Consider the following 23,538-nt stretch of genomic DNA (forward strand, 5'->3'; position numbering starts at 1 on the left):
AACTGTTTTCTATTTTAAAAGATTTAAACAAAAAATCAAGAAACAAATATTACCAAGACAAACATTTTTCTTAAGCAAAGCACGCCACCTTAAATTTCAAATAGTCATCGGAAAGTAATTTTAAGTAAACACAATACATTCAAATTAACAATAGAACCATGAAGTGCAATGGAATATTTCTATGACAACTTAGATAACATGTACACATGCAAATTAATAATTCAAAATGATAATACTATTTCAAATTAAACTAGTCCTTGATACCAATCCTAAACACTGGATAATTTGTTCTGAGTTTAGTACTTGTAAAGGTTAGAAGAGACTACCATGCTGAAGGCCATATAAGAGAACCCTTGAAGAGCTGACAGTTAAATAATCACTTATAGGTTAACTTCACGCACCAGAATCACTTCTAGGTTACCTTCACCCACCAGAATCACTTCTAGGTTAACTTCACTCACCGGTAAAGTTCAGTACAGCTGCTTCAGTCTTGATTTATTATAGGTGGCTTGCCCCGACTATGGGTTGATCTTCACTTTCTTGTGGGTCTTGTGGCTTGCGGCAGATCCTGACCTAGATCTTCATTCTGCGGTTCTGGCCGTAGCTGCTGGAGGGTCGGGTTTGCATCTGATAATGAATTAAGGACATTCTCCATAGACAGGCTTTCGCATGTTTGCTCAACATGTGGTGCCAACTCCAGCTTCATAAAGAGTTAGAGGCATGATTAAGTTAACAGTATACTCGAAACTGAATTACAAAGAAATTAGCATTCTCACTACTAGCAAATAGATAGCATTGGACAATATTAAAGTTATGTCCATATTTATACCTACCTTAACATATATTTACGAAACCTAACCACGTTTTTTCAAGGACAATAGTTTTCTCTTTGGCTCACAAACTCCTGTCCATTCAGCAATCTAGTTTGAATGCTTGCAAAAATTTATTACTTTTAGACCTATATATTTGTTGCTTGTTACAATGACATTCCTATATCTACAACATGAACAAATTAAAAGACAACTGACGTAAGGATAAAGCATGAATATGAGGGGTTACCAGACTTGGAGCTTCGTCTTGTGGTGGTAACTGCTCCTCAGATTGATTTGCATTCTGATCAAGTTCATGAGGTTTCCCCCGACCTTTACCACTATCATGCTGCTGAGCTCGATCCTCTTGTTGTAAGAACTCCTCATATTGATTGGCATTCTGGTCAAGTTTAAGAGCCCTCCCTCGACCTCTGCCTCTCCCTCTCCCTCTCCCCCTCCCTCTATCATGCTGCTGAGCGCAATCCTCTTGTTGTAACTGCTCTTTACATTGATCTGTATCGTGACTTAGTTTAGGAGGCCTCGCCTGACCTCTGCCACTACCACTGCCACTACCACTGCCACTACCTCTACCTTGACCATAATGCGGAGCTTGATCTTGTGTTTTTAACAGTTTCCTACGTTGGTATGGAGTTACAATTGATTTACAAGGTCTTCCTCGGGGACGCTTCAGTGTTTTCTTCTCAGGATCACCTGACAATGGGTTCTCATCTTGCTCTATCCCAGCTGGTGGTATGCCCTTTGGCAACCCTTCTAACATAGGAACCAGCAATGGCTTCTGGGAATCAAATTGAAAATTTGGCGTAGTTAACTGGGATGAACAAATTGTTTCCAGATCTGTTGTTGGTAACAAATCTTGCACATTAACTATTCAATATGCTCACAAATCAAAAGAAGAATAGGTACACACTTACATTTCTAGAAATAATGTAAGAAAGTAGTAAGGTCAACGACTCCAAAAAGGTCAAAAGGGGAAAACAGTAAATGAGGTTTATCATCATTGAAGATTGAAAAGAAACAAAGAATAAAACATGTTGAACAGGAATTTTATATGCAAAACGTAACGAACATGTGTTTAGATTTTTTAGGAAACATTATGATTGTACGCAAACTAGCTAGTAATAAATATAGTTTGTCGGGTCGACTAGAACAGGGGGAAATTTGGCGCATTGTCGCCATATGACTTGACAGATACAAGTTTAAGACGTGGAATCAGCATTTATCAACAAAATGCAATGGAAGACCGTCGAGTGTTACTATAGACACAAATAGAGGGCCCAGACACTTCCCATTTGACATGCACACCAGAAGCCTTATATAGCACTAGGTTGCCATTCATTGAAAAATGATAAAAGGGAACAAATAAGTACGAATTAGGAAACAAAACCTGGAATGCCACTAAAGCTCTGTCCAATCTTTTAGTTTTAACTTTTAAAAATAGCTAACATAACTTTTGCAAAAAAAATCATTTTTTTATATGCCATGAACTCTAAACAAAAAAGTAAATAACAGCACAATAACATAAAGGGTAACTATCAAGTATCAACATCAAAGCCAAAGATTATGGAAACATGGTATACCTGAATATGTGAAACTTGTGACTTTTCCCCTTCACTTTGTGCTTGAGCTTCTGCTTCTCGAACCCCTTGCTGTAACTGCTCTTCACGTTGGTCTTTATCATGACTTAGTTTAGTAGGCCTCTGCTGACCTCTACCTCTTCCTCTACCTTTACCCCGACCTCTGCCTCTACCTTGACCACGCTGATGAGCTTGATCTACTGCTTGTAACAGCCTCTTACTTTGGTATGCAGCAAGCTCTGGTTTACAAGGCGTTCTTTTGGGATGCTTAAATGGTTTCTGCTCAGGATCACTTGACAATGGGTTATCATCATGCTCTATCCCTGCTGATGTACCCTTTGAAAACCCTTCGGAAATAGAAAGCGGCAATGGCTGCTGGGATGAATAAATTGTTTCCAAATGCAGTACGGAATCCTGCTGTTGATAAAAAATCTTAAAAACATCAGCACACCCACAAATCAAAGGGGTAATAGGTATGAACTTCTATTTCTAGAAATAAAGTAAGAAATAGCAAGGCCAATGACTCCATAGAGGTCAACAGGAAAAAATATAATATGTGAGGTTTATTATCATGAAAGATTGAAAAGAAACAGAATAAAACATGTTGAACGGGAATGTTATATGTGTTGGTATTCAACATGTGTTTAAATGTTTTAGGAAATGTTAATATTGTAAGAAAGCTAGCTTGTAAAAATATAGTTTGTCAGGTAGAGCAAAACAAGGGGAGGAGCGTTGGCACATTGTTGCCATCTGACTCAATCATAACAAGTTTAAGTCATGGAACCCACCATCTTATCTAATGTGGATTGAAAGTGGAGGAGAACTCATGTATTTTGTCTTTAATAAATATAGTTTGTCGGGTTGAGTAAAACAAGAGGTGATTTGCTGCATTGTCGCCATCTCACTGGATGTTACAAGTTTTAAGCCATGGAATCAGCATCTAGAAACAATGCAAAGCAAGGCTGCCTAGTGTCTACGATAATCTCAAATAGTGGGCCTGGACCCGGCCCAAGAGACGTGCATGCCAGGAGCTTTATATAGCACTAGGTTGCCAATTATTGAAAATTGACAAAAGGAAACAAATAAGCAGGAACGTCACTAAAGTTCTGTCCAATTTGTACTTCTTTCTAAAAGAATAGCTAACAAAACTTTTTTTAATCCAGAAAATTTTCATATGCAAAGAACTTCAAACATAAAAGGTACAAACAGGCAACAGCACAAGAACATGAAGGCTAATTTAAGTATAAACATCAAAAGCCAAAGATTAATGAAACACCGTATACCTGAGTTTGTGAAAGAATCTCTTGTTCATGCTCTTCAGCGTTTTCAAGCAAAAGAATCGCTTCCTCTTCCACCTGTTCTTGTGTGAATTCTTCCAACACCCTGCCTGGTTCATCAGCCTTAGCATCAGGCAACTGTGACACTTGCCTTTTCGTTCTCCCTCTTTTCTCCCTCTTTCCATCAGTATATTTCTTTTTCCTTCTCTTCCTCTGCTTGCTACACTTAACTTTTGTCCCGTTACCATCACCACCCATTCCCTTTTCAGATTGTCCCTGTACCTCAACCATTTCACTAACTAAAGTATCCCCTTCAACTTCCACCTGTTCTTGTATGGACTCAACCACTGCCTTACTAGGTTCATCATCGGTCGGAGCAACATGTAACCCAGACAATCGTTTTTTCTCCTTTCCTTCACTCTTCTTATTTCCCCCTCTCTTTCCCTTATTGCCACCCTTCATTTCTGCCCTTTTCCCATCCTCATCACTCATTCCACCAATACAAACATCAACATCATCGACCACAAACACATACCTCCCACCCTCCTTACACACAAGCTCCCCATTGTCACAAAGCATTTTCAATTGAACACGCAGAATCCTCGTGTGGGCCAATGGTAAATCCTTATATTCATCTTTAATGAAATCAGATATAGCCTCCTCAGTTGATCCATTTCTCTCACCCAACCCCTTTATTGCATTTTCTATCATCTACAACCAAATAAATAAAACACAAAGCCATATCAATTCTGATTCCAAAAACAACACCAAAACAAAATACCCATTTGAAAAAAGATACTAAATTGAATAATAAAAAAGAGATAAGAGTTACCAGAGCATAAGGGAGATGAGAGGGTATGTTGATTGAAGGGAAAAGATGCGGAAGACGCTGTTGAATATATGAAGAGACATGATCGGTGTTGAAACAAAGGGAGGGATTAGATTCTTTGAGACGAGACAAGAGAGTGTGTTTGAGGTAATTCATTGTGCTTCTAGAATCTTCGCCAAGGGAAATGGATGAAGGATCCATAGCAGTAGCATTATCCATCACTGCGCAGCAGCATGTAATAGTTTGTCAGAGAAATGTGAAAAACAACAGAAGAAGGGTTTTGGACAGAGCAAATGATTTTTTCGATGCCCTATCTTTTATACTTCTCATAAAATTAAATAAAAATAGAGATTCTATTCTTTTTTTTACTTAAGCATTAAGCATGTGCATGTAGTTCACGGTGGGGTTTGGGGGTCGGTTTTTGATCACGCAAATGTTGAGATTAAGAAAGACAAAAAATCAAATGTTCGTGATTCTTCTTCTTGTCGAATTATATTTATTAGGTTTTTTCTTCAAATAATTATGACCTACACATGAAGTGATATAGAGAAAAAACAACTAGATTATATGGAAAATCAAGGCATAGGAAAAAATGTTTGGTTATAATGGGGGGAGGTATACATGAGTTTGTGTGAAAATAGTTCTAAATTTAGTGGTCGCAAAGTTTAAACAACAACAACCGGGCCGGGGGACCACCACGACTCCTTTCTTCTCAATAATTCATATATTCCTTATCAGTATATGGACAGTTATCTCTCGAGCACAGGTTTAGGTTTGACCTCAATGAAAAAGAAAACAGAGCACCTAACAACAACGTATCTTCACAGACCAAGAGATGTTTGGTTTCAAACCCCAGTTCGAACAGGAGAAGTACGTCATGCTAATGTGCCTTGGATGATCCACATCTCAGGCACCGATGAGCATATTGAACTATTCATGTGGCTGAGAGCCCTCACAGTCTAGGCACGCGACGCAATTATCAGGGATGCACTCTACCACTGAGCTAATAGCCCGTCATGCGGGCCTCCCGCCGGGGCCCGCTCTGTCAAAAGCGAGAGAAACCCCATCCCTCTCTTTCCTTTTTTACGTCGCCCCTGTGTGTGGACATGGAGACGAAAAAGGGTATGACTAGCAATAGCCAGTGCATCTTTGATGCAGTCATCAATTCTCCCGAGAGGCTACAATTACCGCGAGCAAATATATTAATGACGAGGAACGCATTTTATTTTTGCTATGCTACTAATTTACTTGCTTTTCTATTCTGCCCAAGCCTGGCCGAGGAAGAATTACGAGGCGTAAAATAAAAAAAATATGTGGATTAAAAGATTAGAGTATACTATATTTATTTTAAAATATCCATATTTACGAAAAAATTTGTGTTTTATTTTTTAAATAAAACAGTAAATCATGATTTTCCTACGTTAGCGTGGTTCCCAAAGAGGTGATTATTGATAATTTTAATATTAGTAATATTTTATTTATGGTGATGGTTAATGATATACACGCACAATGAAACATGTCTCAACGCCATGCAGAACCATGCAACGAATTAACATATCACGACAAACTATTTTGAGAAATATAAATGAGATTAAGCCCATAAGTGTAAAGAATGAACTTCACAATTATTTATTTCAATTAAAAATATATGAACTATGTGAAAGCTTATAAAATATAAGAATCAATAAGCATAATTCAATAATTTTTTAATCATCCATTTTAATTAAATCTATTAAATTAACACATTCTTCTTCATGACAGAAAAAAATTACAAATCTGAACACTAAAATTCTCTCTTATAATGTTAGGTATATGTGGAACATCAATCAAAAGTTTCACTATTCTCTTTTATTTATTATGGAGAATTAGACTTCGTTTGACAAAATTAACATAATAATTTTATCATTTAGATAAAAGGCAAATCATATCATTGCATCATTTATTATAATCCCAGTGTCATCTTTGCTACCACCATGCCAATTTTTCCTTATACAATGTAACAACAAACATCATATCGTATTTAAATTTTATCAAACTCGGTACTATGAAGTCTTATTCTGTCAAAGCTTAATTCTACCATAAATCCCAAACAAGTAGGAGTGAACATGGATCGGTTGAGACATGTTAATGTTTGTTTCTTACTCAGCTCTAAGCCTTTATTTGATATATGAGAGTTAGAGTGAAGAGAAAATAATGAGAAAGATAGAAGAAAAAATAAAATTTTCTCCTCTTTGATTGAGAAGAGAGAAATATAGGAGAAATAAAAAGTAGGTGGGGCTAACAAAAAAAATTTCTCTCCTACTTTGGTGATAAAATGGAGAGAAGATGAATTTTTTTCACAGAATGACAAAAATGTCCTTCAACTTGTTTATTTTATCTACTTTTTAGTTTTGAATACTACTAATATAAACAACTTTATTTTAAATATAAAAAAATATTAATAACAATGTCAGATGAAGTTATAATAAAATATATTTAATAAAATCTATAATTAAAATTATAATATTTATATTTAACTAATAATAAAAACAATATTTTTCTTTATTTAGGATATTTTTATCATTTAAATTATAACATCACCTCTTCTCTCATTTTCTATTCAACCAAATAAAAGAGAAATAGAAAAAATACATTTTTTATTCATTTTTTCTTATTATTCTCTAATACCAAAGATCACAAAAATCTATTATATTTCTCAATTTTCTCCTTCTCACTTCTTTCTTTTATTATTTTTTCTTGTGCAACCAAATAAACCCTATATCAAATTATTTTTTGAACTCGAACCTAGCCCCGAAGCTAATCCGACCCTAAATTTCGATAGGGTCAATCTTTAAACCCGAACTCAACCCTGAACTAATTAAATATAATACATATTCATTTTAGATAAGATATTCTCAATATTATTTATTATTATGAATATCTAATTTGATATATAAAATGATATATGTATACATATTATTACCCGTGTATATATGATGAAAAAATTATGGTATAATTACTCTTTACACATTTAAATAATACATACAAACATGATAAAATGATCATGGAACAAGCCAGATGGGGTCATGTTTGGTCCCTAATTGACCCTAAACACCAGATCTATTTTTGAACCCAAATCTACCCGTAGAACCAATGAAACCGAACCCTATCAAATCCGGCCATGATCGGGCCATACTAAGTGAGCAGGTCATGTCCTACTCACCCCTGTAAATATAATAAGAGCATGTCAGGTCATAATGGGGCCATATTGCTTTGCAATTTTAAATTTTAAACTAACTCATAATACCGATGAAAATATAATAAGATATCAAAATTTGGATGAATGGATAATATTTGGCAAGGTTAATCTAGCGAGTGGAGTGAAGGTGGGTATATATATTCCGAAACTCGCTTGAACCCAACCCAAAACACACGTAAATTAGGGTTTTCCCGTAAAAAGTTGAGGTTGGGTATTAGTTGTTTTTGCTATGCCTACTATTAGAGCGGCATGAAGTGATAGGCACGATGTCAAGTCCTAGCTCAACTACTCCTACAACATGCATATATAATCATAACTGTCTCTCAAAGCAATATGACACGAATTAAATTGCAATATCGAGCAAAATTGAACCAAGCAATATGATATGGCTTTGATTCCAGCTGGAAACATTGTACACTATGATACCACTATGAAAAATCATCTGTTTAAACCCAAAAAAAAACTGAAATTGCATCAAAACTGACCAGTTACATTCATAAAGCTCTGTTTAGCTAGTGATATATATTTTATGTTCACATAAAATAATATTGGAACTTCACTTTTCAAATCCTTTAACCTTCAGGAAGTAAGCAGCTACCGCGAGGAGGAGGATAAATAATGCAATCCACAAGTTCAATCCTCCTGAAAAAACTTAGGTAATTTCACACAACAGGACATAAAATTTTAGGCAAGCAACATGTATAAACACAAGCATGCTTTAAATAGGCTCATGTATTGTACACATGCACAAACACAAGGATCTTTAATTTCAGAAGCCACACATCCATTGCAAGCAATCCAAGTGCTCCACTTTCTAAATTTACAGAAATGTTTTGTCATTCAATTTTTTTTTATCACAGTTTGGTCCCCACCGATAGGCCGGTAATATATTCCAGGTTAATTTTCTCAGCAGACTAATAGGATAAAAGAACTAAACCATATGGTACGAGTTCCACAAAGCAGTCTGTAAACGAAATAAGAACCTGTTATTTGTCAACAATATTATGAAATATTTACATACCATTTTTCTTCTCCTCAATTAGTGTTACCCTCGCACTTGAATCCATGGATACAGAAGCCAAGGCCCTGAATACAGAAGCCACAACTATGGCGTAACTACTTCTAAGCATGCATAATAAAGAAAATTTATAAAATAATTATGAACCCAAACTTCAAACCTTGAATCAGGGGAGAACGCTAAAGCAGTTACTATGCCAAGGTGAGCCTTTTTTATCATTGTCTGAATCTGCATATTTTTTGAACTTACAATTACGATGTCCCCAGAAGGTGTTCCACTGCAGTTCAGCACACCAAAACAGAAGGAATAAGTTATTGTAGAATTACATCCTTGAGCAATGTTTTGAAAAACTAGCTGGAGATTGAACAGGCTAGACCTCTGGGTCATGGTTCAATTGATTCAACGGGTGGTTGATATGGATTATGTTTGAACTTGGAATATAGATGGTTCACAGTCCAATAAGTTTGGCCTGGTTATTGAAACATTGCCCTTGACATCTCAACTAGATTTTGTTCTTTTTTAAAATGGCAGGAAAGCTAAAAAATAAACATGCTTCCAGGTGGCTTAAGAAGAAAAGGATGAAGTGGCACCATTAAGCAGTAGAAAAGTAGATATTAGAATATGTACCATGAAAGAAACTTTCCATCAGCCGAGACATTCAACGCAGAGATTGCATCACGAATAATACGTTTTGAGTTTATTCTTTTCCACGTTTGCGTATTCCAGGTCAGAATGCTTCCACCATTATCTATATACAACAATAAAATACTTGTTTCAGTTAAATAAAGATACAAGGAGAAGAGAATTTTTTTTCTGCAGATTATTTACCGGCGATGTATAGGACCTGAGTCCTATCATTTATTTGAGAAAATCTGCAAGAGCTAAAAGTATCACGCTGTGTGAAATTCAACATGATATGATTAGTATATATAATTAATGACAAAGAAACCACAATGGGAATAATAATGTTATCCAAAAGTATTAATTTCATTTTATAAAAGAAGAAACTTATTAAGATGAATAGAAAGAAAGAAGAGCCAAAAGTGCTGAAGGTGGCACCAACAAAATGAGAGCCAACTAAAGTTCCTGAAAGAATTTTACTCTTCCTACCTTGACTTTTGCATAAGAGCCAAAAGTGGATTTTACTTATTTTACAGTACCTAACTTAAAGCTACATTTGGTGAGCTTTCTCCTCTCGCCAACTATATGCTGATGTTATGACAAGGATCAACACTATATGAACTTCTCAATACTGATTCACTCATAATGTTAGTAAGTTGTCTTTGTTGTAAATATTTGCATACCCACACTCCCTTCTTCAACTACTTCTCTGATAAAGGAGCATTGAAGAACAATATGCTGTCCTTGAATGAAGTTTTGAGAACCAGAGTAAATTAGCTAGTTCAACCAGTTAAACTGGGACCCTGCCCATATATATTGGTCTGAACACTCAATAACCGGCATTACTGAAAATTAGTCACGACCAGCAAATGCTAGCTCGGTATGTTGAACCAGTCCCCTATCTTCTTAAAGCCACATCGTTTTTATAAAAAAAACATCTTAAAACGGACCAGAACATATATCAATGCAAGGGAGTGGCACAAGTGTGTTGAATGTGGACCACTAAGCCAAAATTCCATTTGATGCTATACTCAGAAAAATTGTTTGTATAATATGTTTTCCCCTACTTCTGTAACCCATCTATGAAATTCAGGTAATAGATGATAATTTAACTTACCCGGAAAAATAGTAAGCAGGTGAACATTATACAATAAATAATATGTATAAAGTTTTAAAACAAACACATGCATAAAAAATAACAACACAATTCATCTAGAGTCTAGACTTGTCATATAACTATATGTAAACCACGTGAATTAATTATTTGATTTATATATTTTCATGGCATCACTATATATCAAGTCAATATTAGAGTATAATTCATAACATAACCTAATTTTAACCAATTGATATGGAAGATAAATTTCCAAGTGATGCTTGCAAAGTTATCAAACTGATTCAGAGTTTAAAGTAAAATTCACTATTTCTATTCTACTGGTAAGATTTTAACAATTGCTCACATTTTCATTTGATAGAGTAGTCAAGAGTTTTGATGAAGAAATATCCCAAACCCTGCTGGGGCCAGCACCTCCGACAGAGACAAGCAGTTTATCATCAGAACTGCAACAAACAAAACCAGACTATAAGGCACAATTCAGTAAGCTGCCCTATTTCTCCCCTTTCTTACTGTTTCTTTCTTTTCCCTGTGAGCTACTAACTATAGTAAAGTGAAAGAGTAACATCTCTCTGAGGTGCTTATATGAACAACAAACCTGAAATGTAAGTCCTTCACAGTAGAATGAGCATTAGACTCGTTGAGAATAATTTCCATACTAGGCCACTTGAAAACCCTTAGATTGCCATCCTGTACTGCACCAAAATTACAACATTATGTGGCATGCTACTCCACCAAAAAAGAATGAGGGTACTGCAATCCTGTACTGAAGAAAATTAGAAGCATCATATCGCCAGCAATTATTCTCCCTTGGAAAACAAAAAGGATAGACTATATATATCACAATAGTGAAGTTGAAACAAAATGCTGCAGCTACAGAAAAGGCTACATCTTGATTTTTGACAGCTTTTGAAGTTACAGTGACAATTTAATTTGATGCTTGCCATTGATGTTGGTTGGATCTTCAGTAACCACACACATCTTCGACAATAATGTTTTCGGGTTAATGTTAAGTGATAAAATGAAAAGAGATAATGTTTTGTACTGAGGACGGACAAATGATTACATGACATCTACAGGAAAAGAACTCTTTCTACTATAAGTTCACTGTTATAATCTATAATCAATAATCATATTCAGTATATGAAACAGGAATTGACTTTTATTAATCAATAGCATCCGATTGTGTGAAGGACAATATTAGGAGCAAGTATACAATATTAGTATCAGTTAACTAACAAGAGCTTGGATCTTAATCTCTTGGCAAACATACCATAATTGAACATGAAGTGCGGTAACAATTAATAAGCGGAGTTATTTCCATCAAGCATGTTTTCTCTTTCATAATACTAAAAATTATCAGTGTCATTATACAGATTCATTTCCATTTATGTTAATGTAAATGAAGCCTGTACCTCCCCACCAGCAGCTAGTGCAGTACCAACATTGTTGAATGCCAATGCTAATTGCAGTTCAACATCCTCCAACCCAGTAAGGACTATCTCCGACTTCTTCAGAACTAACTTATGGTTTTCAGAACCCTCGTTTTGGTCCCAGTCAAACCATCTGCAAGAACAAGGCATAATATTGATCGTAATGATCTATAGCTAGATATGATAGAGAAAATAAAATCAAAGTTCATAAATATCATAAAACATGTAGATTACAGGCTGACACAATAACATTAACTACCCTCTATTATACCCCTCCCATGCTGCAGTACATCCATACTGTCATTTAGTTAGTGGCAGCAGTAGGGATTTGTTGCGGGAATATACAAATGCATGCACCAATCATTCAGCTGCCAATCCTCTCAAAACAATTAAAAAGAAGCAAAAGAATACAAATGTTTTTCCATAAGCAGACAACATATTTATTTAAAGATATCTCTTAACTGAAGTCTGTCCAAGCCTGGTCTGTCAACATAAGAGAGGTTATGTTTTATGTAAAAATAAACTATGTAGAGCTCATGCAGTTCCTCAAAATATTAGGCACTTATTAATACTTCTGGATTTTTAATTATCCATATGGATTATAAAGCATAAAAAGTTGTCAGCTATATATGACAATCTACTTTCCTACTATTATCTGTGTTTTGAGCTTACAGACCAATTGATTGAGAAGGTGAAAATGGGAGTGTATCTCGACAAAGTAAAGTCTAGATGAAAGATACCTCCATTTTTCACCTGCTCAACCAAGCATGGCCTACATGTATGCTCAAACTTGTCTAGATTTACCCACTCAAAAAATATTTGACATAAAGATTTTAACAATGAAACAAAGTCTATATGGATTTCTCTTTAATGAAAAGAAGTGACTTCTTTTAAGCAAAGATGAGATGGGAAGCAAAAGACCTGCAACTCTTTGACATCATTGAACAAATAAGGCCATCTCCATTGGGGTGAATTGCCATTCTGTAAGGCAAGTCAGAATTAGTTCCTAGCCTACTCACCTGAAAATATTGATAAAGTTATTACACAAACAAGAAACAAGAGAGTGCAGTAATACTGTATTAGTAACACATGCAACACATCTTTCGATCGACACTTTATGCAATATTAGATGAAATTTCAATATCAATTACTACCAAATCCAAAAACAATGAAGTTACACCATAGTTACCAGATTTCTCACTAACCCTCTAAACTGCATACTAGTTCTAACATAGCAGGCAGCATTGTTACAAAGCTAAAAGACCCAAAAAATAGCATAACTTGATGCAGCCTCATTAGACATTTATAAAATAACTAGAATTATTCATATATCAACAAATTATAACCAGAGTAAGATTTAAATGCAAATTAAGCCATCATAATACCTTCAAAACATAATGAAATCCATATTGACAATACTAGAAACATACGATCTGATTCTATCTACCAGTTCCAATTTTAAAAAAAAATATCGTCAGTAAATCAAATCTCATAAAATTTCCGGAATAGAACACGAAAATATCACATACCGGTTGATCAGAAAGAGAATTCGATGCAACATCAAAGTGCGCGATCAACAGAGAATTGGGAATACCGCTGTGTCCTTCTCCACCACCACCGGCAAAGACCAGGTAATTCCCGGCGGTCACTCCCTCCGTCACGTCCTTCTCCTCCGCCTTCGTATCCGGAGGAGATTTTTGATCGGTGTCGGAGGAAGAGTCATCGGCGGTTACGTTTTGGTGCGATTTGAAGATGTTTTGTGGGATCCAAGAAACGGAGTAGATAGGAACACCGTATTTCTTTAAATTGGGAGGGTCCATTTTGTTCTGCGTCTCTCTCTCTCTAAGCTTTGTTTGGTTTAACGTGAACGTGATTCGGTACTTATTCTTTTCTGCTTTCAGTCTTAGTCTTCTGTTTCTGAAAGCGTTTTTGAGATATGACTTTTTCAATTACTTAACTATGGATGGAGTTCTGTGTAGTCGTAATAAGTTACATAAAAGCCATAGTTTTAGACATTAAAAATTTAAAATTGTAATTATTAATGTTTTTCTTTTACATTATAAAATTAATATTTTACATATTGTAATTACCTATTATTTATATATTTATTGTCATTTATTCTTCAAAATTGTGTATAAATCTTTAAATGAACAATGCATAAATATTACATTCTTGTTAATATTAAGTTATGTCCTAGTGTTAATATCAAACTAAGTTTAATTATGAAGAGTCAAGATTCTGTTAATTCAATTTTTGTCTTAATTCACTATTTGATTTATTCCTGATGACATATTCAACATATGATTCTTCTTTGAATATGATTCAAATTACCAACTAGCTCAAGTAGTAAATATTCTCTATAGTTGTTTGAGATCCTGAAATCACATCTTTTATTCACTGTAAATTTAAAAGGTGAAGAGGTCTTAAAATTAGAACTTTCTCTCAAACTATATAACCATTTAAAGAGATACTTATAGATAACTCAATAACAATGGATCTATTTCAATGTTTTAGCTGACTGTGTGATTTTTATATTTTTATGTAAAATTCTTAATTGATCTTTATATTCTAATATATTTGATACATTCTTCTTCTTTGTTAACTTTTTTTTAGATTTTGTTCTGTACAGAACTCTTCACAACTAGTCTCATTGAGTCAAATATGCTCCCAAACACATTGAAATAACGTCAATGTCTGAATTATCAATTAAAGCACAAAGGTAGCTTCTGAATTTGTAAGGCAAATCTAGTAAGCATAATATACATGACAATGTACATTTAAATTCTACAAGGAAGTACTTTACAGAGCTAATTAATAAACTAAAATTTACAATGATTAATTTACATCCACTCTATTCTATTCTTTTGTTGCTGCTTCCTTTTACTTAAGCTGGTTTATTCTGCTATCTTATTTACTTGCTTGTTTAGCATTCAACCACAGTTTCCTGTACCTCTTCTCCCACTGTTGGTGTCTTCAATGTTGATGAAAGTGAAGCTACAGCCTCTCCAACTGTCACGAAAAGGTAATCATCCCGAATCTTATTATGACCTTCATCTGCTTTTTTCAGCTTCACTAAGACTTCAGCTAGAGGATTCACCAATGCAAGCTGTCACAAATTATTCCAGTTAGTCACAGTTATGATTTTAAGGCCTAGTTATCAAGGTGTGCAAATAAAGTTTTTCGGAGTTTAATGTTCTCACCTCAACGCCCTTATGTCCCAATGCTATATTCAAGTCCTTGAAAAGTGAGACTCCACTCGAGTCTACGGTGCTAACAGCTGAAAATCTCAGATCATATTTTTTAAACAAGTCATTTCTGATTGAATGTGCTTTCCCATTTTGCATATAAAGAAGGTACATAATGCATGTGCTGTAATATGTTCAAACAAAGACTGCTAAGTGCTAACTAAACCTCCTTCATTGGATGAAAATGCTCACTCTTGTTGCACTCTATCCCTAGTCTTTACTAATTAGAGGAGCGCTATGTGCACACATGGAACCTAGAATTGCATATATGTCTAAGTGGCAAATTTACTTACTAGGTTCAAAATCCAATAGTAAGTAATCACTCCAAACAAAAAACGGATTCTCTATATAAAGAAAAAAATTCGGCTACCTTGAGTCTCAAGAAAATCATCTAAGACTCTAAGTTTTAATACAGTAGCAATAGAGATTATATGATTTGTAAGAAACCAAGACAATATACTTCACAAATTCCAATTTTACAGTTGATATCTTTGTTGCTGATGATTTTGTTACCTGACATTTCCAGAACCACAAACTGAAGGCTGAAGTCCTTCATTAAATTATTTTCTTCAACTTCTTCTATCCATCGTAATATCCTAATAACAGATACAAATAAGTCAAGTAAAAACAGTAATCAATGCTGCCACAAATGTTTTATAAACTTCATAAAATATGTAGAGACAGTGTTAGACAATGCTTGCTGCACAAGTTACGACCAGGAGCAGTAGGCATTGTCTAACAGACGAAACCAACCTCTCATGGAGATATGTTATGTTTGCAAAATTGATTGGAGCCTCTATTCTTAAAATAAGAAAACCAGGTACTCTGGCAGCTTCCTTATAATGATGAAGATCTCTATATATGTCTGTCCCTGGTATTTTCCCCAACACTACTGTTTTAGGCCTTGTAATTTGCAGGAGGACCTTCAAAATTGATAACCCGACCTGATCAACACAAGGGGAATTAATCAAAGAGTTCTAATATTTTTATTTCCGCAATCGCAACTGCAGTCTTAAAGCCTTCTTTAGTTTCCATGACTGTATTGTGACAGCACTTGCAACCACATCGGTTTTGTTTTCCTATAATTTGCCTTAATTGTGGTAAAAGCACAGTACACACAATCGTCACTTGAATTGCAATTTAAAACCATGATTATAAGAAAAAACTGAAGAAACAGTGAACTTACTGCCATAGCAAGGCCGTACTGAACTGAGATAAAAATAACACCAAAGAATGCAACCAACATCACAAGGAAATCGAATTTGTCTATCTTCCAAAGGAGATAAGCAGCAGGGATATCAATGAGGCCAATTACTGCTGTTATTATGATTGCACCCAATATAACGTTAGGCGTGTAATGAAATAATGGCATGAGAAATAGGAGTGTCACCAGGACTGCCAAAGACATTATAACATTAGACATGGCTGTTTTTGCTCCTGCACTATTATTCACAGCTGAGCGAGAGAATGATCCTGAAATTCATTGTTTAAATTTGTTAATATGTGTTTTTAACGCCTATACTTATGCTTCATTAGCAAATCCTTTCGGAAAGTTTTTAGGTTGTAGATATTATTTTTGGTTTGAACCGCATGTATCCTCCGCAGAGGCCATATACATTATTAACCTGTTGTAATGTAGCATGATGTGGTGCAGCCAACCACATTCATTAGCCCAATTGCCATCATTTCCTTATTTCCATCCACTTTGTAGTTTCTGAGTGCTGCAAATGTTCTTCCTACTGCAATTCCTTCCTGTTTAAAACATTCCACTAATCCTTTAGTGCTAGTGATAAAACCAATTAGTAAAATTCATTTATGCTCCCTTAAATGTTAGTTTGTCTCTGAAATGAGCAAACGTGCATCTACTCTTATTTGATAGAGTGCATAAGATCTCAAAATATTAAATAATTCAAGCTGCTCCCTTTAAATATGAATTCCCATAGCAAGAGTCTTTTTCAAATATTTAGTACAAATGCTTCCCAAATTACCACAATATACAATATAAAATGTAAACTTAGAAGTTAAAAACAGAAACAAAATAAAATGAAGAAGGGGAGAATGAAAATTGTCAAACTTACAGTGAGGGATAAAATGCCAGTGATAAATCCAGTTTTAATGACCAGACCTAGATGACTTCCATTAAAGATCAACTTATCAGTTGAAGGAGGATTTATTCCTTTTGGCAACTTTCCAATCTAGCAACCACAACAGCAGACAGTAGTAGCATTTGTTTAGTAAATAAGCTTATAGCAATAAATGGCTTATCAAATGCACTGATAATAATATTATTGCTTAAGAAAACAACTTAGTGTGGAGCAGAAACTTACTATGCTGATGCCATGATGTTGAGCCTTAATAGCAAAAGCTAGGATGGTAGAGATGATGACACACACAAGAGGGGCTCCAGCTGAGATCCAAAAAAGTTTTGGTTTCTTTATGCTCTGAAATTAGTTATTTGACTTATGTCAATACAAGTTATAGTAGCTTGCAGTCATAACTTACATAAGCCTGCAAGGTAGTATGGTGTTCTCTGAACTGCATTGACAGAAACTCTGTTGTGTCACATAGACTTTAACATACATTCATGGTTGTGCCCTTTAAATTTCTTATTGGGTTAGCTATATTATGAAGATCGAGATACTCATTTAATCATGGACTTTACTAAATCCCATAGAGATCCTAGGCTTGAATATGTTGAAATGGTCCATATAGGGGGAACCATATATAGCAAGTATTAATCTTATTGGCCACTATTCAATATTACAGATTTTCTAGCACAATGAAATTCCATATGTTTGCTCATCTTGAATTATATTTCTAAAATGTTTTTTAGAGACCATATTTTTCTAAACATTCTGAAAAACTCCAAACGTTGATAATTGATTACATCTATAAACATTCTAAAAAATGTTATTTACAGACATTGCAAAAAGGAAGGAGTAAAATAATAATCATAATAATTAAAATAATAAAAATAGCTTACCACGTGTCTTGCTAGTAGTAGTATTACCAAGAAGGAAATCCCCATCACTATTGTTTGCCATGACCACTGCAGAAGACCACAAATAGCAAATTTTCCTTAACAGAAGAATATAGAATTATAGACAAACATAATTTCTTACCAAAAGACAAACATAGTTTATATCCATGTGTGTTTCTATGTTAGTCTGTGTGACATAAATATATGTCCATGTGCCTACGTCCATGTGTGTTTATGTCACAGAGTAATGCTAGAAAATCAGCCTACAAAAACCTCTACCAACAAAAAAGTAACACGCGTACTTGTAACCAATCATCGATAAGGGGAGTACTAACTTGTGACACAAGTAACCTTATATATATACGTAGAAAGTTTTATAGGCTAATTTGTACAATAATTTATCATTTTTCGACTTATAATTAAGGACCAACCTCATCTGTTTTATGAAAAACAGATTTCATAACGGGAATTATGGCCATCTTTTTAGTGAAATGTTTGATTCCAAGGAGACTCTTGAGCTGTTGCAAAGAGACAATTACAGCAGATCCAGCCATGAAACCAAGAAGAATGGCCTTAGATAGAAAATCAATGATAAATCCTAGCCTGCAATCATTCAAGAGTGCCTTACATTTGTATAATTTCGAAATAAAGAAAAAGAAAATGCAAAATATGGAAGTGATTACATCATATACCTCAGAATTCCAAGAGCAGCTTGAAAGAGACCAGCAAAAAAAGTTGAAGTTAAAGCTAGCTTAAGAAACAGATCAGGATCTTCAATGGGAGACACTTCATCTTGGAGCATGGATCCCATTACAAGAGAGGCAATAGAAACAGGTCCTACTCCAAGATCCTTTGAGCTTCCAAGAACAACATACACAAGTGGGGGAACAAAACTAGAATCTGAAATAATATGCAAAACCAACATATAAGAATAGCATAAATTAGCACAAGGTTGTGAAGTAAAATAGGTCATTCTGCAGCCACGACTAATACACTTACACAGTCCCAGAATTGGAGGAAGATTTGCAAGCTTAGCATAACTGATTCCCTGAATGAAAAAATACATAAGAAACAAATTCAGATACATAATAAAATCATTAATGCACATTCACCTAATAACACTTGAACATGTCTCCATCAAATGAGATACTAGCGGCTCCTTCCGTCTGATACCACTGTGGAAGATCTTCATCCATGGGATGTAACATTCTTCCATGCGCTGAGTGAAAGAAGCATATAAGTGGGTTTGACACCACATCTTGACCCAAAACCTTAAGGCATTAGGTCTATGAGTCCATCCACTTATATGCTCTTTAACTCATTCATTTTTGCCCAATGTGAGACTTTCTTCATTCACTTGGATTACCCAACAAACCTTTTAGAAATTTTATTTCGACATGTTATCGGCGTCCCTATTCTTCTAATAAAAAAATTGCAGCTCCAAAGGCGCTTGTACAAGGAGTTTTATCATTTGTATATCAAAATGTGAAGATCAAATACTAATCCCCTTTGATACTGTGGTTGCCCCTCCAACAAGAGTCATTCCTAGAAACCGAACATGACCATACACAGTTGTCTTGATCACATATTAAAAAAATACCATGTTGTCCCACTGCTGCAAAATAATGTTGTACATAATGTTCCTTGTACAAATGGATGTGTTAAATATAAACTATTCATTTATTTACTGTTATCTAACAACTTAAGAGAAAGTTTGTTCTTGACACATATAAGTAATAATTTTCATGACTTAGAAGCATAGAAGTTGATGATAAACCTGAGGGATTGCCAAGCTAGCAATGGTGATACCAGAAATAAGGTCAGATTTCAAGAGTTTGAGGTTGTATTTTGGGGCCCATTCAAGAACAGGGAACACATATTGAGCTCCAAGTATAAGTTTTCTTTGAAGTGGTTGTCCCCTAAATTGGCGCAGAGGATCATCAGAGAAAAAGGTTTCCTTGGTCCAAATTTTAAGCCTTTGTAAGGTGCTTTGTTTGGGTGGTGGAGCAACCGGGTGCGCTTCCGGCACTTCCGTGGTTATATCTACCAAATGTGGTTGCATGGTACTGCCACTATTATGTATGGAAGAACAGAACAGAACAGAACAGTTGGTTAATGATGTGTACTATAGCTTCTTGTTTTGGTTTGAGCAAAGTTGCATTTTATTTGAGCCTCCTAGCTCCACCCTATTAATCAACACAATCACTATAAGACAAGATCATCATTCTTAGACTAAATTGCAACATTGATAAAAAACAAAATGTGCCATTAGAAGAGATAAATGAATGCTGCTACAACCTTACGAAGCTTACCCAGACATTACAAAAACAAAAAAGAAACCTTCTTGAATTAGCAGCATGGGTGAGAAAAGCGATGCATTAAAAACCATAAATATTACCACTCAATCTTAATGTGATTGCTAACCAAGATAACTCGGAAACAATTTTTAAACATCAAACCCCAACACCAAAGCTGACACATTGGATCAGGTTAGGAATCTTGATTAAATTAAAAATCAATCCATAAAAGTGAAAAGGGTTGTACAAATAATACCACTCACGTTAAAAACTTTGAATATTGCTAAGCTAAAATCATGTTGAAGTTTTGGGTTCACCTTCTTTATTGTGTATCTTCATTATCCTCTTCTTCAAAGTCGTCGCATAAAAACATCCTTTCACGACAGAATTAGCAACCACGATGGTTACCATGAATGGCCACGTGAGCCCATATTATTCTTCTTCTTAGCTTTTTAATATTTGGCTATAGAGAAGGGAAGATCGAATTAGAGTTAAGGGAAAATTGAATAATTGTGATAAGGGCTAAGTTGTGAAGGTTAATGACTTATGATTGCGTAATTGCATGCCGTACATAGTTTCTTGAGTAGTGCAACACAAATTTTGTTTACAAATGTGAACTGATATTTACTAAGTATGGAATGATTTTCATGTTCTTTTTGCCACACATTATCTCTTTCTTTTTTTACCTGAAGTGTGTGTAAATATTCTGATTTGGGAGGAGGAGATGGCAAGGACAATATGAGGGAGGGAGAATTTCAAGGGAGCTTTGTTTTTAAATTTGTTGATTGTAGATTTGACTTTAGATTTTTCATTCCAACAGGTGGTGGCTAACACAAATCCAGTACACCCCTTAACTATTAAGAAGTTCCTCGAGTACCCAAAGAAATGCTTCTCCGTAAGTTTAAGTTACACTTATTCTTCTACTAAATAATGATACAAATCTTCCACAAAATTATATATATCAGAGTAAATCAAGTTAAACATCATATTAATAAACAAAGATCAACAAGGTGTTTGCCTAGTAGTATAAGACCCTGCTAAATCTTTAGGATGGTCAAAAAGTTAAGAGTTTTATTTTTAAGAGCAACTTTTTATTGAAAGAGGTAGTCACACATCTCAAGAGTGATTAGTTCATTACTCACAACATTAATGGATACTTTTGGCAATACCAAAAATATTAATAAATGAAGTATTTCTTTATGACATATGTCATATATAAAGATTAGATTTATTAAGAAGATATATCATTTCATAAAAATAAAGAAAAATGAAACTTAGTAATGCAACCAACTTTAGTAAAGATGTCCTTTAAAAAATACTAATAAATAAAATATTTTTTATGATATATGTTACTTTCTTATAACTAACATAATTTATATAAAGATTAGATTTAGTAAAAAGATATATTATTTTATAAAAATAAAGAAAAATTAAATTTAGTAATACAACCAAATTTGATTGAAGATGCCGTTTAAAAAATGTTAAATATTGGTCATAGATAATATAGCCTAACCTTTGATGGGGAAATCACCTATCTTAAATGGGTCAATTAGAATATTACATTTTATTATTTTTTAATTTTTCTTTTATTTATATATTAATATATGATTAGTTTAATATAAGAAATAAGACACTATTAGGAACATGTGATCTCAGTCATCCACCTTTTTTCCTTGTTGGCAGTGAAACAAGCTTAGATTTTGCCTAAATGGGGTTATTTCTTTTTATGTGCTTGAGCAAGATGTTACTTATTGGTAAGCTTTTATTTACCACTATATAATATGGTTATGAAAATATAAAAGTTTGGCATTATCTGATACGGTACTTAAAGACTTATTTATCATGATTTTAAAAAATAGAAAAATATTTTAATTTTAGATAGATGGTTTTTTTATAAAATTATTATATCACAATTAAAATAAATAAATAATAGTAAATTAACATGTATTACTAATAAATCAATTATTAATGAGCAATTTATTACATTACAATACACGTCACTTTTTCATCTACATATAAGAGAATTTGTAAACTAATTTTATAGGAAATATATATTTTTAGGTAAATAGTAATAATATTGACATATTTTTTAAACATTTTATAATAGTATAATATTTGTTAGCGTGTAATATTTATGCATTGTTAGTATAAAAATTTATACACATTAAATATATTATTCACTATTTATTTGTATTATTTTTTGAAGAGTCAATTATAATAAAATATGAAAATTTGTAAACTAAACCTATACGAAATATATATTTTTAGACCTACAGTGATGATATTTACATTTTTTTCCACACTGTTATTTAAACATTTCATAAAACGCACACGCTATTTATACTTTTTTTTCTCTATTTGATATTCCACAATGTCAACAATCATCTGTCACCCTCCCTTTCCTTATCCATATCCTCACTAATAGATAACAACATCATACAATGAATGTTCAGAAATTGCTAGCGCCTTTAGATTTGAGAATATGCATAAGAGAAGATTGGGATTCAAGAAAGTGAACTAGCCTCAATTGTTTCAACGCCCCAAGGTTCTTGTGCTTGGTCTGAATGAGAAGATTGTTCTAATGGTTGAGTGTCTCGATAGATTGGGAACAAAACCCTATGAAGTCATTTCTGCCATAACCAACAGAGTGTGGAAGAGAAGGTATGTCCCCTTTTGGCATTCCTGAAAAAACAACTCATGAAGCGTTTCATTATCTTGTTCATTGGTGCAAATATAAAATGGAAACACATCGTGGACGGCAGGATTCGAACCTGCGCGGGCAAAGCCCACATGATTTCTAGTCATGCCCGATAACCACTCCGGCACGTCCACTTCTTGTTCCTTTCGCCGTTATATTAATAAATAACTAATATATACATAAAAAAGTATGATAATTTACGTTGTTACACTTTATGTTTTTCTGCAAAACGAATGCAATATTAATTGTGATTTTTACAATTCCACCTTTAGAAAGTTAATAAAAGAGTGAATTGTAGTGTAATTATTTATAAAAAAAATACTTACATAATTTTAATACAAACAAACATATTCTTAATTAACGTAATCCAACCTTAAAAAAACC

General features: G+C 34.1%; 3 protein-coding genes and 1 non-coding gene across 8 annotated transcripts; all 4 read right to left on the reverse strand.

Annotated features, from left to right (window-relative positions):
* Nucleotides 262-4,842, reverse strand: LOC109349481 (filaggrin-2-like). Of its 3 annotated transcripts, none has more exons than XM_019590297.1 (5): nt 4,514-4,842; nt 3,688-4,392; nt 2,408-2,818; nt 1,060-1,605; nt 262-700 (listed from the first exon to the last, which is right to left on the reverse strand). In XM_019590297.1, the coding sequence occupies exons 1-5, from the start codon at nt 4,727-4,729 to the stop codon at nt 533-535; spliced, it is 2,046 nt and encodes a 681-aa protein (XP_019445842.1). In that variant the 5' UTR covers nt 4,730-4,842; the 3' UTR covers nt 262-532. The 3 variants fall into 3 exon arrangements, with proteins under 3 accessions (XP_019445842.1, XP_019445843.1, XP_019445841.1); XM_019590298.1 differs by having other exon boundaries at nt 1,060-1,566; nt 2,408-2,821; nt 4,514-4,841; XM_019590296.1 differs by having other exon boundaries at nt 2,408-2,821; nt 4,514-4,841.
* Nucleotides 8,074-13,889, reverse strand: LOC109349483 (SEC12-like protein 2). 2 transcript variants are annotated; one of them, XM_019590300.1, is made up of 11 exons: nt 13,464-13,889; nt 12,856-12,953; nt 11,917-12,067; nt 11,100-11,191; nt 10,848-10,947; nt 9,595-9,661; nt 9,394-9,514; nt 8,927-9,043; nt 8,770-8,834; nt 8,466-8,562; nt 8,306-8,390 (listed from the first exon to the last, which is right to left on the reverse strand). In XM_019590300.1, exons 1-10 carry the CDS (start codon nt 13,752-13,754, stop codon nt 8,477-8,479), a joined length of 1,188 nt encoding a protein of 395 aa, XP_019445845.1. In that variant the 5' UTR covers nt 13,755-13,889; the 3' UTR covers nt 8,306-8,390; nt 8,466-8,476. The 2 variants fall into 2 exon arrangements, with proteins under 2 accessions (XP_019445844.1, XP_019445845.1); XM_019590299.1 differs by lacking the exon at nt 8,466-8,562 and having other exon boundaries at nt 8,074-8,390; nt 13,464-13,888.
* LOC109349484 (probable sulfate transporter 3.3) lies at nt 14,823-21,193 on the reverse strand. 2 transcript variants are annotated; one of them, XM_019590301.1, is made up of 14 exons: nt 20,774-21,193; nt 19,937-20,345; nt 19,159-19,207; nt 18,852-19,059; nt 18,591-18,762; nt 18,163-18,228; nt 17,507-17,620; nt 17,258-17,374; nt 16,805-16,931; nt 16,366-16,652; nt 15,933-16,123; nt 15,693-15,775; nt 15,135-15,211; nt 14,823-15,040 (listed from the first exon to the last, which is right to left on the reverse strand). In XM_019590301.1, the coding sequence occupies exons 2-14, from the start codon at nt 20,219-20,221 to the stop codon at nt 14,858-14,860; spliced, it is 1,959 nt and encodes a 652-aa protein (XP_019445846.1). In that variant the 5' UTR covers nt 20,222-20,345; nt 20,774-21,193; the 3' UTR covers nt 14,823-14,857. The 2 variants fall into 2 exon arrangements, with proteins under 2 accessions (XP_019445846.1, XP_019445847.1); XM_019590302.1 differs by having other exon boundaries at nt 20,720-21,193.
* Nucleotides 23,207-23,288, reverse strand: TRNAS-AGA. Its single transcript has one exon. It is a non-coding gene; the product is annotated as a tRNA-Ser (tRNA).

This window comes from Lupinus angustifolius, chromosome LG06, assembly GCF_001865875.1.
Source record: "Lupinus angustifolius cultivar Tanjil chromosome LG06, LupAngTanjil_v1.0, whole genome shotgun sequence".
In the NCBI taxonomy this organism is placed as follows: domain Eukaryota; kingdom Viridiplantae; phylum Streptophyta; class Magnoliopsida; order Fabales; family Fabaceae; genus Lupinus; species Lupinus angustifolius.

What these genes read in the sequence shown, in the direction of transcription:
- LOC109349481 (XM_019590296.1), bottom strand. Translation starts at nt 4,729, where the DNA reads ATGGATAATGCTACTGCTATGGATCCTTCATCCATTTCCCTTGGCGAA. An exon ending in CACAAGTTTCACATATTCAG is followed by an intron (nt 1,606 to 2,407) that starts GTATACCATGTT and finishes TTTGATTCCCAG; the next exon opens with AAGCCATTGCTGGTTCCTAT. An exon ending in AAGACGAAGCTCCAAGTCTG is followed by an intron (nt 701 to 1,059) that starts GTAACCCCTCAT and finishes CTCTTTATGAAG; the next exon opens with CTGGAGTTGGCACCACATGT.
- LOC109349483 (XM_019590299.1), bottom strand. Translation starts at nt 13,754, where the DNA reads ATGGACCCTCCCAATTTAAAGAAATACGGTGTTCCTATCTACTCCGTT. An exon ending in TCAGGTCCTATACATCGCCG is followed by an intron (nt 9,515 to 9,594) that starts GTAAATAATCTG and finishes TGTTGTATATAG; the next exon opens with ATAATGGTGGAAGCATTCTG. An exon ending in GCGTTCTCCCCTGATTCAAG is followed by an intron (nt 8,835 to 8,926) that starts GTTTGAAGTTTG and finishes TTCTGTATTCAG; the next exon opens with GGCCTTGGCTTCTGTATCCA.
- LOC109349484 (XM_019590301.1), bottom strand. Translation starts at nt 20,221, where the DNA reads ATGCAACCACATTTGGTAGATATAACCACGGAAGTGCCGGAAGCGCAC. An exon ending in TTTTTCATAAAACAGATGAG is followed by an intron (nt 18,229 to 18,590) that starts GTTGGTCCTTAA and finishes GGTCTTCTGCAG; the next exon opens with TGGTCATGGCAAACAATAGT. An exon ending in AACATCATGGCATCAGCATA is followed by an intron (nt 17,375 to 17,506) that starts GTAAGTTTCTGC and finishes TGTGGTTGCTAG; the next exon opens with ATTGGAAAGTTGCCAAAAGG.